The sequence below is a fragment of the Oryza brachyantha genome, chromosome 10, assembly GCF_000231095.2.
Source record: "Oryza brachyantha chromosome 10, ObraRS2, whole genome shotgun sequence".
In the NCBI taxonomy this organism is placed as follows: Eukaryota; Viridiplantae; Streptophyta; class Magnoliopsida; order Poales; family Poaceae; genus Oryza; species Oryza brachyantha.
This window is the reverse complement of record NC_023172.2, coordinates 350,899-364,925: the sequence shown is the minus strand read 5'-3', so window position 1 is coordinate 364,925 and position 14,027 is coordinate 350,899. Positions and strand designations below refer to the sequence as shown.

The 14,027-nt window shown below is 42.7% G+C and overlaps 2 protein-coding genes across 2 annotated transcripts; both read left to right on the top strand.

The window, feature by feature from the left end:
* The first annotated feature begins 289 nt into the window (after window positions 1–289).
* On the top strand, window positions 290–8,242 carry LOC102710155 (DNA (cytosine-5)-methyltransferase CMT3-like). Its single transcript, XM_040528162.1, has 20 exons — window positions 290–742; window positions 824–920; window positions 1,576–1,683; window positions 1,764–1,901; window positions 1,984–2,083; window positions 2,232–2,431; window positions 2,513–2,578; window positions 3,075–3,293; window positions 3,380–3,438; window positions 3,523–3,589; window positions 3,675–4,004; window positions 4,090–4,158; window positions 4,232–4,318; window positions 4,383–4,470; window positions 4,650–4,771; window positions 4,858–4,962; window positions 7,298–7,341; window positions 7,418–7,487; window positions 7,564–7,667; window positions 7,759–8,242. The coding sequence occupies exons 1-20, from the start codon at window positions 342–344 to the stop codon at window positions 7,958–7,960; spliced, it is 2,676 nt and encodes an 891-aa protein (XP_040384096.1). The 5' UTR covers window positions 290–341; the 3' UTR covers window positions 7,961–8,242.
* Window positions 8,243–10,248: 2,006 nt separating this feature from the next.
* On the top strand, window positions 10,249–13,086 carry LOC102709876 (proline-rich receptor-like protein kinase PERK1). The gene is made up of 2 exons (XM_040528348.1): window positions 10,249–10,326; window positions 10,918–13,086. The coding sequence occupies exon 2, from the start codon at window positions 11,080–11,082 to the stop codon at window positions 12,751–12,753; it is 1,674 nt and encodes a 557-aa protein (XP_040384282.1). The 5' UTR covers window positions 10,249–10,326; window positions 10,918–11,079; the 3' UTR covers window positions 12,754–13,086.
* Window positions 13,087–14,027: the final 941 nt, after the last annotated feature.

Here is a 14,027-nt window from a genome sequence, read left to right as displayed (position 1 = left end):
GTAGTGTTGGGAGGGCCCATAGGGCAGGGAGCAAACCCAACCCTAGAGCGTCTGAAAGCAGAATGGAAGAAGAGGAGAAGGGAGGCGGAAAATTTGAAGCATCCCGCCCTTCCGGAAAGCCCAGGTGACTGCAGGTGGGCCCGCCCTACATGTCAAATTTTTTGGGGGCTTCCCGCCTCGGCTTCCAAATCTGAAACGAAATCGATTTGATTTCAGATTTTCGGCCGCTTCGCTTTCGTCTTCCTTCCCACATTTCCTTCCACTCCACCTGCTCTGCTCCCTCCTTTCCTAAACCCTCCCTCCCTCCTCTCCTCTCCTCTCTCTCTCTACCTCCTCCACCCATGGCGCCCAAGCGTGCCTCCACGCGCAAGCGCGCCGCCTCCGCCTCCGCCGACCCCTCCTCCGCCAAGCGCACCCGCAGGCCCAAGGTCAAGGAGGAGGAGGAGCAGCTGCCGCCTCCCCAGCCCGTGGAGCTGCTGGAGGATGACGCCTGCAAGGAGGAGCCCGATGAGGAGGAGATGGCCCTGGAGGAGGACGACGAGCAGCTGCTGCTGGACGACAAGGACGCCCCCGCCCCCGCCCGCCCCGCCAACAAGCGGGTCGCGCAGCCCAGCAGGGTCCGCCACAGCAGGGCCGACGGCGACCACGAGCCGGAGTTCATCGGGGAGCCCTTCCCCGCCCACGAGGCCCGCGCCAAGTGGCCGCACCGCTACCAACGCAACGGCAACGCCGCCGCCAGGAGGTAACATCCCATTACTACTACACTAGATCTGACCCCATTTATTTTTAATTGTTCATTCACAACGCGTCCACGCTTCTGCAGGCCTGATGAGGAGGAGGAGCTCAAGGCGCGCTGCCACTACCGCTCCGCCAAGGTCGACGGCATCGTCTACTGCCTCCACGACGACGTCTATGTCAAGGTCTCTCTTTCCTCCACATCCTACTTGCTCCGCACAAGTACCTTCCTTTATCTACTTCTCATCAGATGATTCTTGTGCACACTGCAATTTCATAATTTATTACTACTTGCTCATCATTCAAATGCAACCTTAATTATTCCATTGGGATCTCTGCCTATCTACCAAATCCCCCTGCTCCTGATTAAATATCCCGATTTTTGTTGCTTCAATCGCTATGGTTTAAACCACGGGATTGAGTCTTATGCCATCCATGAACATTGGTGCTGCTACGCACCAGGATGCTTCCTAATTCTATGGAATGCTCTCCACGTCTCACATTTTCGACCTATCTGTTTGTTAACTGAACGCTCTGTTTGTTTCTTGCATTTTTAACATTGAGCGCGATTGCATAGTGCAGTGCTTGTCGGTGTCCTGTGGTCCGAATCTAATCTTGCATACACTTCTATTCGTGCTTGTGTGTACTTGGGAAATAAATGTACTTATGTGGCCTAGCTCCATGGAATTCTTTATCAACTTAGATTGAACACGTTTATACACTGACCAAAACACACACATAAAGTAATATTTTTGTCAACTTTATTCAGTTCGGTTTTGTTGTTTAATCTCATAACAGTTGCTCTAAATGGCATACGTATTTCCTTTGCAACAATCATAGGCCGAGGAAGATAAAGCTGATTACATCGGCAGGATAACTGAGTTCTTTGAGGGGACTGATCACTGCCGCTATTTTACCTGTTGTTGGTTCTTCCGCGCGGAGGATACAGTGCGTAACAAACATTACTAAAGCATGCTATTTTGTGTTCAAACATCAACAAAGTGTACATCTTGGACCTGTCTCTACAGGTGATCTCATCGATGATGATGGAGAATGTTCATGATCATAACCATGATCTCAAGCGTGTTTTCCTTTCTGAGGAAAAGAATGATAATGTGCTTGACTGCATCATCTCAAAGGTTAAAATCGTACATATTGATCCAAATGTAAGTGTTCTCTCTCAGATTTTTGTGTTACCTTATTCATGTAATTGTTTCACATGGTGATTTTCCCCTTCATTTCTTTTAGATGGATCATGAAGCCAAATCTCAACGGGTGGCAGATTGTGATCTGTACTATGACATGTCATACACTGTTGCTTATTCAACATTCGCTAATATCCCACCTGGTAAGTTACTATGTTCTTGTTGCTAGGTGAATTAAGATGACCTTTGCATATAGTGTTCATCCCCAATATATTATTTGTACTTAAACTTATATTAGTTGTGCAATGTTCGTCAAATAAAAACACTAACTCTAATCTTGATTCCACCTAGAAAATGGAGCATCGGGTAGTGACACTGCATCAGGAATTTCTTCTGATGACATGGATTCGTCTAGAGGCAAAGTTGCCTCTGATTCAGAGGCATCATCTTCAATGGGAAAGGCTACACTGCTTGATCTCTACTCTGGTTGTGGTGGTATGTCTACTGGTCTTTGCTTGGGTGCAGCGCTTGCTGGCCTGAATCTTGAAACGGTATTATTCTTCCCTCATTCGCTTGATAGAATTTTTGTGATATCAGGTACTAATCCCTCATTTTTTCTGGCATATTTCTAGCGATGGGCTGTTGATTTCAATAGTTTTGCATGCGAGAGTCTCAAATACAATCACCCAAAAACTGAGGTATGGTTGTGAACTTGTACGGATTTCAGGCGTCCTTTATGATCTATTAAGTCCTATGTGGTAATCATTGGATAATTTGCAATGAATGATCATAAGGGCAACTTTAGTGTTTAGTTCTTTAAAATTTGCTACGGAGGATACGTTAGCCACTAGCATCAGTGCTCAATATTGCTCTAATGTATAAAATCTTATAGTCCATGCTAAGATGGTTCCCGCGGATTATAGAAATATTTTGTGGATAGACTTGTAGTACAATAGTAGCATTAATTCTCTGATAAAAAGTCCTTGGCATCGGGCGCTAGAAGAAGCTCTAGGTGCATTGAAATTCCAAGCTAGCACCTTTGCTTTAACGTATAGCACCTTCTTAGCATCTTTCTCTCTCTTCTTGGCATTTTCTTAGCGTGCACGTTGGAGCTGCCCTAAAAAGTATTGCACTGGCAAAAATCATTTATTGGCAATTCTAGTGTACTTATTCTTTTTGTATTTCTTAATGCAGGCCCGGAATGAAAAAGCTGATGAGTTTCTTGCTCTTCTTAAGGAATGGGCTAAACTCTGTGATGAACATGTCAAGAATAATATATGTTCTGATCCGGCTGGTTCCTCAGAGAATGAGGATGATGATGATGAACCTCTTGAAAAAGATGAATTTGTTGTTGAAAAGCTATCTGGAATCTGCTACGGTGGCAGTGATAGAGAAGATGGCATCTATTTCAAGGTACCTTCGTCTCATTTTTCATGCATTCCTTATGGATTCCTGCACTAGCGTTCTCCATATGTTGCTTCAACGCAGTTTTTTAACAGGTACAATGGAAAGGCTATGGCCGTGAAGAGGACACTTGGGAGCCTATTGAGAACCTCAGGTTGGTATCTTTTCTGACTGGCATATAACCATTGTTTTTTTATTTCTAGTTGAACTAACCTCGTCTTATTTTTTCATAACCTAGTGCTTGCCCACTGAAAATTAAAGAATTTGTTCAAGATGGATACAGGCGAAAAATCTTGCCTCTGCCAGTGAGTATTTGCTCTCCTTTTGTGCCCTTTTCACTAGTTACATACGTTGATTTGCTGATGCCATCTATGTGTTACAATTCCAAAGGGTGATGTTGATGTTATCTGTGGTGGCCCACCATGCCAAGGAATTAGTGGGTTCAATCGGTTCAGAAACCGCAACGAGCCACTAAAAGATGAGAAAAACAAACAGATGGTGACATTTATGGATATTGTTAAATATCTGAAGCCCAAGTATGTCCTCATGGAAAATGTGGTGGACATACTAAAGTTTGCTGATGGCTACCTTGGAAGATATGCTCTGAGCCGCCTGGTGGCTATGAACTACCAAGCACGACTTGGAATGATGGTTGCAGGCTGTTATGGCCTTCCACAGTTCAGGATGCGGGTGTTCCTATGGGGAGCTCTCCCTACCATGGTTTGTCCCCTCCTCACCCCTTGCATTGATAAACACTTGTTAATTCCTTGATCAGATCAATGATCAGGTGCATTTGGCAATGTAGGTGCTCCCAAAGTATCCACTTCCCACTCATGACGTTGTTGTGCGTGGAGGTGCCCCAAATGCTTTTTCTGTAAGTTGTCTCGTCATAACTGTGTATTCCACTGGAATTCTCTGTATTCTGATTAGCTTAATCTCACTTGCAGCAAAGTATTGTTGCATATGATGAAACACAGAAGCCAACACTGAAAAAGGCTCTACTTCTTGGTGATGCAATTTCTGATTTGCCAGAGGCAAGTGTTTTATTTATTAATACTTTTCCTGACCTGCAACTGCAATCTTACCCCTTATCTGCAGGTAAACAACAATCAGCCTAATGAAGTGATGGAATATGGTTCTTCCCCAAAAACAGAATTCCAGCGCTACATCCGGCTAAGCCGTAGAGGTAATAAAACCTCTATTACTTATATTCGTGGGCTTTGATAAGATGCTGGCTTAATTGTTCTGTTATATATCCTGAAATTGCATCCTGTTTTTCAATTTACCACCCCTCCAAAACTTGTGCTTACTTTGGCCAGTCTGCACAGCAATTTTGACTCATTTTTTTTCCCCAAAATGTTCTAGAAATGCTGGACAATTCTTTTGAAGGGAATGCTGGTCCAGATGTTGGCATGCTTTTGGATCACCAGCCCTTAAAGCTAAATAATGATGATCACGAGCGCGTGCAACAAATCCCAGTAAAGAAGGTTGGCAGTTGTTGAAGCTTTGGTCATTTGTGAGCTTCTCAACTTTTTATTCTTTCTGCAGTTGTAATCAATCTATTGTGTTTTAGGGAGCCAACTTCAGGGACCTGAAAGGTGTCAAGGTTGGGGCTAACAACATTGTGGAGTGGGATCCAGATATCGATCGTGTGTACCTGTCATCTGGGAAACCTTTGGTGTGTGTTCTATGCTCCCCACGTTTTTGTGAATTGCTGTCAGAACTGCTGTCTGGTGCCTGTGAAACAACCATGCTGTTTACAGTCATAGAGGGACATTTATAACCTGGTGGGGGGTGGGGGTGGGGGCGGGGGCATGTTTATACAGTTGTGGGATGCATTTATCACTTTGCAGTGACATGTTACAGCCACCCAGGGTGCTTGTTTACCGCTTTTGATCTTATATTACCTATTTAGGATTACAATTTGTTAGAAATCTTATATTATCTATTTAGGATTATGTATTAACTAGAACATGTAAAGCTCTATGAGTTGGAGGTTCAAGACAAAGTAGCAAACATTGGTGCATGGTTTCCATCCTAAGTTTCCATTACCTATGTCTTTTAGGAGCATGCAGTATTGTAAGTGTTGCCATTACTAGGGATGAAATCGCTTGGGTTAGTTTTCTTAATTTGGACAATTTTTATGAAATGGATATTTTTTTGGATAGTCTTGCTAAAATCCATGGTAGTAAAGACTAAAGAGTCATGTTATTCATGTCGACCTATTTTATTTAATATAAATTATTAAATATCTTTTGTACTATAAAAGCTTCTAGTGGTGGTACTCCCATTGCATTCTTACAATTACCCCTTTAATTTTGTAATATTAAAAGTCAATCAAATCTAGATAAATATCCACATAAAATCAAATTGATATGGATATTTCCTATATAAAAAAGATGGTCACATATTTTATAAAAGATATTTTTCTATTTAACATAATATGTTTTTATTCTTTGCAAAACACAGACATTCAGCTAGTGATATGATATCATTATAATATACTATATTTATAGTAACACAATTTTTCTTTGTATGAAGCCAAGTAATATATTAGTTTGTACATGTCATCCTGATATATCCATATGTAAAAATGGATTGCTAAAATTTAATCACATTGATCTAGTCTTTGATACAAAAGAAGTACTACCTCTGTCCCATATTAAATTCATTTTTTATTTTTTAGATTCAATGTTTTGACTCTTTGACTTATTTGAAATATTTTTGTGATTAATATTTTTATTGTTACTAGATGCAGGGTTCCACTTCTTGCCCCTACTGCCCTGACCGCAGTAACCGTTAGCGTGGTTACCACACGGTAACCGCGGATGCCGTAAAAACCACAATGAATTTGAAAATAAAAAAATTTGAATTAAAATCTTTGCGATAATCGCGGTTACTGTATGGTTTTGCGTGGTTACCGTGCGCTTTGGCATGGTAACCCCGGCTACTGCTTGTCGGAATAACGCATTAGAACGGTGGAAACCGTGGTTTCCACAACTAAAACCGTGGTTGCCGCAGGAAGAAGATTTAAAAACAAGAAAATTTGTGAGATGTCAAAGTCAAATAATGACTCAACAACAAAATATTCTTAACCATTTACTTACAAAATATTATTCGCAATAGGCTATTTTTTATTTTTTCCATGGAATTCTTGGTTATGATTTTTAATTACATCAAAAATACACCTTTTCATGAAAATACACTATACTATATATCAACGTATACAGCATATATTTTTTTATTAAATTTTCTCAAAAATTAAATCCTTAAATTTAAACTCAAAACCGTGGTACATACCATATCGTGCCCTCGTGGAGGGCCTGGTTACTGCGGTAACCGTGGCTGTTACCGCGGTAACGGGAACCCTGATTAGATGGTAAAACATAAATAATATTTTATGTGTGACTAATTTTTATGTTTTTGTACAATTTTTTCAAATAAGACGAATGGTTAAAGGATTGGACACAGAAATCGAAAAACGAAGTTATTAGAGCAAGTTCAATAGTATAGCCAACTACTAGCTTCAAATCATCTATAGTCAATCTAATAGTCAATTCATACAATAGTTACTTACAAAACCTTAATACATAGTTTTACATGTCATACACACACTATGTCTTGGAGTTTGTGTTGTAACTGGCTACAAATTAGTAACTCACTACTCTTCTCTCTACTCTCTTACCTCTTTAAAATATGTTTATAGCTGATTTATAGCCTGCTATTGTACCTGCTCATATGGGACAGGTAATATATAACTTTTGCTGATTTGAGGAGTTTTTTCTTATAAGAGGCTTTTATATTCTGATAAATATTTTTTACTGTATTTGTATTGGTTTTTATTCACTATGTATCTGTGCTCGATAATATTTGGTTCTGTTTTGTATCTGGGGTTCCTGATTCTGGTTACGACCCCAAAAAGAAAATGAATATGGTAGAGTTAGTTTCTGCCCATTTCTGATCTGTTTTCACCCCTAACCATTACTGAAGAGCTAGCTTTTCTTTGTGTTCAGGTTCCGGACTATGCAATGTCTTTCATCAGAGGGAGATCGTTAAAGTAAGCAGCAGGGTACCCCTAGTTTCTCTGGTATAAAATTTGGAGGATAGTATATTTCTTACAATGTTGTTTGCAGGCCATTTGGGCGCTTGTGGTGGGATGAGACTGTTCCTACCGTTGTGACCAGAGCAGAGCCACACAATCAGGTTAGATTGCGATGAGAGGATTACCAATGTTCTGACTCTACATATTTTGTCAATCTGTCTGACTGCTTCTCTTCAGATAATATTGCACCCAACTCAGGCAAGAGTCCTGTCTGTCCGGGAGAATGCAAGGTTGCAAGGATTCCCAGACTACTACAAGATGTTTGGTCCTATAAAGGAGAAGTAAGCTTCCCTATACCAACATGGTATTTTCTGTTGAGTGTCAACTCAATGTTTGGTTCTAACTGAAAGGTCTGTTTGATGGTTGTGGCAGGTACATTCAAGTTGGTAATGCGGTGGCTGTCCCTGTTGCTCGTGCATTGGGCTATTCCCTTGGGCTTGCATACCAGGGTGACTCGGAGGGGAGCAGCCCTCTGTTTATCCTGCCTGATAGCTTCACCGCAGTGGGGCGACAGTTAGCTCCAGCAAGAGCTTCTTCAGTCGGTATTCCTGCTGGGGAGGTTGTTGAGCAATAGAACTCATGGGTAGAGTAGATCAATTCTTTGGTTTGGTTCGATTCGAACCTGATCTGGGAGCATGTTAGTGTCATGTGATTAATGTTATGGGTGATTGATTTAATGCTGTAAAACTGGTGGCACTCCCTACTAGAGTGCTTGTTGTACTTGTAGCATGATTCAAAACATTCATTCATCACATTCTAGAGTTTATCTTGTACCTTTGTCCAGATAGATTCTGTGTGCATTTCACTGCAGAGGCTGGAAGTAGATTCTTCCATCCCTGCTTGTTGCCCTCAAGTCATTGTCCCGATAGACTTTGCTTGCACCCTTGGAAACATAGGGTTGTCAAAATGTAGAGTATGAAAAATGTAGGAATGGAATTTCATGCCCACTGATCAGAATTCCTGTAAGAATTCAAAATGCAAGCAAATTCATAAACTGTTGTTTGACTGGCTTAGGAGAAACAGATGAATTTAGTCAAGGGAAGAAAACATAAGCTAGAACCATAGTAAAAACCAAACTAGGGGTTGACCTGCTTTGGCCGTTGGTTTATTGGTTGATCTGCTAGTTTTAATTATTTAAATATTATATTTGATTCATATTATTTTTAATATAGACAATCGCAAATTGGTAAAACTATGCATAAATAAACCAGTATATCTATTGTTACATGATCACAACATAAAAAATACATGTAGTGAGGCAACATAATATATTCACAATGACATAAATACATAATGTCATAGCACAAAATTAAAACCCAGTTTTATTCTAAAAAATTGCCACCTATTCACCAAAAAATCATCCGGTTCACCAGTTTTTACTGGCTTGATTGTAGGAAAGATTTTTAAGCAGAACCGTGCTGTGTAGGCCACTGTTCTATTTTTTTTTCTAGTTCAGCCACAAGCTCGGTCCGATTTTTTGCACTGTGGGTAGAACCTCAAGCTTATTTTCCTCTAAAATCTCAATAAGATTGCACAATCCTAGAAAATTGAAAGGAAAAGATGGGATTAAATCCTTTGTTTCATAGGTCTTCATATTTTTTTTCCGCTTAGATTGAAACCATCCTAATTTCCTATGTTTTTTATTTAAATCAAGGAAATTTAAAGGAAGGGATTCAATGCTTTGTGTAAAATGATTAATATGGATGTTAAATTGCATTTTGCAATGGAGGCTTAGAGCAGTTGCTCATCTAAATTTAATCATTTGTATTGCTATTTGAATGGTCATCTAAAATATATTCTTTCTTCATATTAGTTATTACTATAATAGAATATTGATGTTATATCCTTTCTATATATTTTATTAATATTTTAGTACACAAACTTAGTTTGGGTGCAATTTAGTACACAAACTTATAAAATGCTCACTATGGTGCACACGCTTTTTAGTTCGTGCGAACAAAAAAAAAAGCTCAGTTGGATTTGATTAGTATGTCACATGCACATATTAGGATGCAGAATGTCATATGTGTAAATAAACGTTATGCATACCTTTTATTTTTTTTATTTCCATTGTTTTGTATCTCTTTCATACCCCTTCCCCTTGTGTATCTTATATATCAAAAGTACATCAAATATATTACTTTATATTTGATCAAGAGTGTGCATATGTAATTATATATATATATATTTATATTTATCTCACCATGTGATTCTACATGAGATCCTAATGAATATCTAATGTATCGGAATTAGTCATGATATGTCCTCGTGGCATTGGTTTGCACGCACTAGAGAAATTTGCAAACCGAAACAAATAATTTATAAGTTCTTGTACTAAATTATACTCACCTCAAAAGTTCGTGTACCGGTAGCGCAATTTACTCTATATGAGAAACAAACCATGCTAAATTGTGTATTTTCCTATATAAGTACTATCCGATACAAGGCTATGACCAAAACATAAAATTAGATAATTATATCCATATAAAACAAAACAAAACACAGATCATCGTATCAAACAAAACATCGATGACCATGACCGATCCACTTATAACTGTCAACTAAATGAATCCTAAGTGTATTTGCCACGAATGTTTGCCATTTGATGAGTTCGCTTGCTCACCAGACACTTAAAATGTGAACTAAGTATACCCTCGCGACGAAATTGACTATTATCCTTCCTCTTGAATATTTAAAATTAAATTTTATTATCCGATACCTTTCTTCACAATTTCACAAATATGCAAGTGTGGGTTTATTTGTAGCGTGGCTAAAAATGGAGAATGGTGGGGAGAGATATGTGGTGGTTGGTTGGTTGGAAAGGGCAACGAAAGTTGCGTGTGTCGGTTGCCTTCTTTCCTTTGCCATTGTCGCCCCTAATCCGCCTTGGACCCCTTCTCCTTCTCTCTCGACACTTAATCTTCCTGGGGAAAAGGAAAGGTATGTATGTCCATGTCCTACCACTAGGACCATAACCCCCATATATAAAATATGCAATGCATGTAGTTTACACATTGCATACTTAATTAGTTATTGATGTAGCTTTATACAATATTCTCTGTGATGATTTGCACCTTTATCTTTTAGCTTTTGCATATGCTTATAAGTCATAATTTAAATTTTTAACATTAAGTTTGGAATTGATTTTAAGGTTTTTTTTCTATCGTAGTGTATTTTTTAGCCTTTGCTTTTAAATTCATATATAAAAGTTTTATGTACAAATTATTTTCCTAGTACAATCATCCCCTTGATCCCTGTCTTTTGCTTCCCAAATTAAATGGTGATTTGATCATGTTTTGATCCATATGATTTGATTTGATCTCTTGAAAATTTGCGTTTTAGCTTCACGGGAATGGAGCTGATTCCCCCATTAGTAAAATGAAAAACAGGGGTCCATTTCATGACTAGTAGGCATAAGGATGAACTTATTGAATTACAGCAATTCTAATAAACTAGTTCATTTTGTAATTATTAATTTGCATTGACCATCTGTTCGATTTATCCATTAACTTATTAATTCAAATTTTGCAGGGGTGGGTTCACAATTAAAAAGAGGAACATTTTAGAGCCAATTATTAATAACAAAATTAAAAAGAGAAATTAAGTGAATTAGCACTCTCTGTCGGAGGGGCTGGGGGTGGGCCCTGTCTCCTCCGACCGGCCGGAATCCATTAAATTAAATTAAATTAATTGATGGCGCCCTCTCCGGAGTCTTCTCCGTCGTCGTCGGCCAACTCCACCTCCACCTCCACATCATCGCCGCCGCCGTCGTCATCCAAATCACCCCCACCTCCGGCCTCCCCATCGCCACCACCACCGCCGTCATCGACAAAATCAGCACCCGCCGAGTCCACTACACCACCTACGAAATCATCGTCCTCGTCCTCGTCGAAATCGACGCATTCACCGCCACCGACGAGGAAGAGCTCGGGATCAGTCTCTCGGCAGAGGTCTGGGAGAGAGGCGGAAGTGATCGGCGGCATTGTGATCGGGGTGGTGGCGTTCGCGCTGGTGCTTTCCATCGTGTTGTGCTGCAGGAAGAGGAAGAAGCGACCGCCGCCGCCTCCGTTGAACATGCCCTTCTTCACCGACGAGAAGGGCAACGTGTACTACCCCAACGGCGGGCTGCCTCCCATGTGGCAGCAGCACGGCAGCAACAGCAGCATCCCTCCGCCGCCGCAGGGCTGGCACATGCACGGCGGCGGGAACTCGCTGTCGCATCATCCGGCAGCGCCCCTGAGCGGCGACATGAGCGGGCCGTACTCGTCGGGCCCCTACGGTCCGCCGCTCCCGCCGCCGTCGCCGAACGTGGCGCTGGGGTTCTCCAAGAGCTCGTTCTCGTACGAGGAGCTGGCGGCGGCGACGTCGGGGTTCTCGTCGGCGAACCTCCTGGGGCAGGGCGGGTTCGGGTACGTGTACAAGGGGGTGCTCGCCGGCAGCGGGAAGGAGGTGGCGGTGAAGCAGCTGAAGTCCGGCAGCGGGCAGGGCGAGCGGGAGTTCCAGGCGGAGGTGGAGATCATCAGCCGCGTGCACCACCGGCACCTGGTGTCGCTGGTCGGCTACTGCATCGCCGGCAACCAGCGGATGCTGGTGTACGAGTTCGTGGCGAACAACACGCTGGAGCACCACCTGTACGGGCATGGCGGGCTGGACTGGGCGACGCGGCACAAGATCGCCCTTGGGTCGGCCAAGGGGCTCGCGTACCTCCACGAGGACTGCCACCCGCGCATCATCCACCGCGACATCAAGGCCGCCAACATCCTCCTGGACGCCAACTTCGAAGCCATGGTCGCCGACTTCGGGCTGGCGAAGCTGACGACGGACACCAACACCCACGTGTCGACGCGCGTGATGGGCACCTTCGGCTACCTGGCGCCGGAGTACGCGTCGAGCGGGAAGCTGACGGAGAAGTCGGACGTGTTCTCCTTCGGCGTGATGCTGCTGGAGCTGGTGACCGGGCGGCGCCCCATCGACACGTCCAACATGATGGAGGACAGCCTGGTGGAGTGGGCGCGGCCGGTGCTGGGGCGGGCGCTGGGCCTGGGCGGCAACGACGACGGGGCGGCGCTGGCGGCGCTGGTGGACGGGCGGCTGGGCGGGGAGTACTCGGCGGTGGAGGTGGAGCGGATGGCGGCGTGCGCGGCGGCGAGCATCCGGCACTCGGCGCGGCGGCGGCCGAAGATGAGCCAGATCGTGCGGGCGCTGGAGGGGGACGCGTCGCTGGAGGACCTGCACCCGCACGAGAAGCCCGGGCAGAGCGGCATCTTCTCCTCCGGCTCCGTCGACATCTCCCGCCACCGCCAGCTCGCCTTCGACACCGACGACTACACCGACGACGACTACTTCACGCACACCTCCCACCGCTAGCTCTCTTCTCTTCTCTATTAACCCATTCCATTTTCTTCAATTACCCCAGCTGATCTGCTCACTAGCTTGGGCTTCGAGTAAGTAATTAATTAATGGCCTGGGCAAATATCAAAGGAATACATTTGCTCCACTTTTCTTTTTATGATGAAATGTGGGCGTCTGTATGTATGTATACTAGCTCCACATATGTATAGTCAATTGATTGAATTTACCTGGTTGTGTACCTTTACATACATAATTAAGACATAATACTGTAATATTAGTACATTTTTGGAAGGATGCATGCATCAGAATCAGACATACTAATCTAGATTGATCGGCCGGTTAACTCTTGCCGTCGAATTTTGATCGGTTCTACCTTTCATGTACGTGATGCTAAAGCGTTGGTTTAATCAATTTTTGTTTGCAGCATCATCTTTTCGCTTCTAAGTCAAAATTTGAACTTTGATCTTAACATTGTGTACTATTGGTAAAACCGATAGGACCAACTACCTTTGAAAACTGGTGGCATAATTAGGACTCAACCATGTGATTTTGCATGGTTAGACAACTACTACCCTAGTGGGTCTGCAAAGGCCAGTGGCATAGTTAGATTTCCGACCACTGTATAGGTGGGAGAACCTTTTTTACTCGATTTGGTCTTGCGGGGACCAACGATGTAGTTAGAACTTCATCTAATTAATTAGGTGGGAGAACCTTTTCATCACATTAGGTCTCACAAGGCCTATCGGCGTAGTTGGATCTTCGACCCCATAATTAGGGGGGAGAACCTTTCCGCATAACCTGGTTTCGCAAGGACCAGTGCATGGCATAGTAGATGAAAGATCGAGATATCACACAGAAGTGGGGGCTGGTGAATGTGCCAGTTTAAAACTTAGCAGAGAAAGCTAGTGCTTCATCAGAGTCTCCAGTACATCTTTGTCGATACAAACATAATGTGCTAGATAGTCCAGAGTGAAGTACCGATATTCCGGAGTGGTGGAGATGGCTTTTTGCAGAGCTATTCTAGAGGGCTTCAATAACTAAGAAACACTAAAACTTCAAGGAAAGGGCAAAGACACGATAGTTTTTACTGGAGTTCAGATTTCTCAATCCTACTCTTCGTTGAGGGACTTAAGGAGACATATTTTTCTCGAGCACACCTCACCAAGCTCAGAACCATGAGTATAACATTATTTTCAAGCTATCACATAGGACAGTCGTTCTAGGGTGACCATCGGGGGTCAGCAATGCACTCCTCCTTCCAAGTAAAGCTTGCTCTAACAATCAAACTC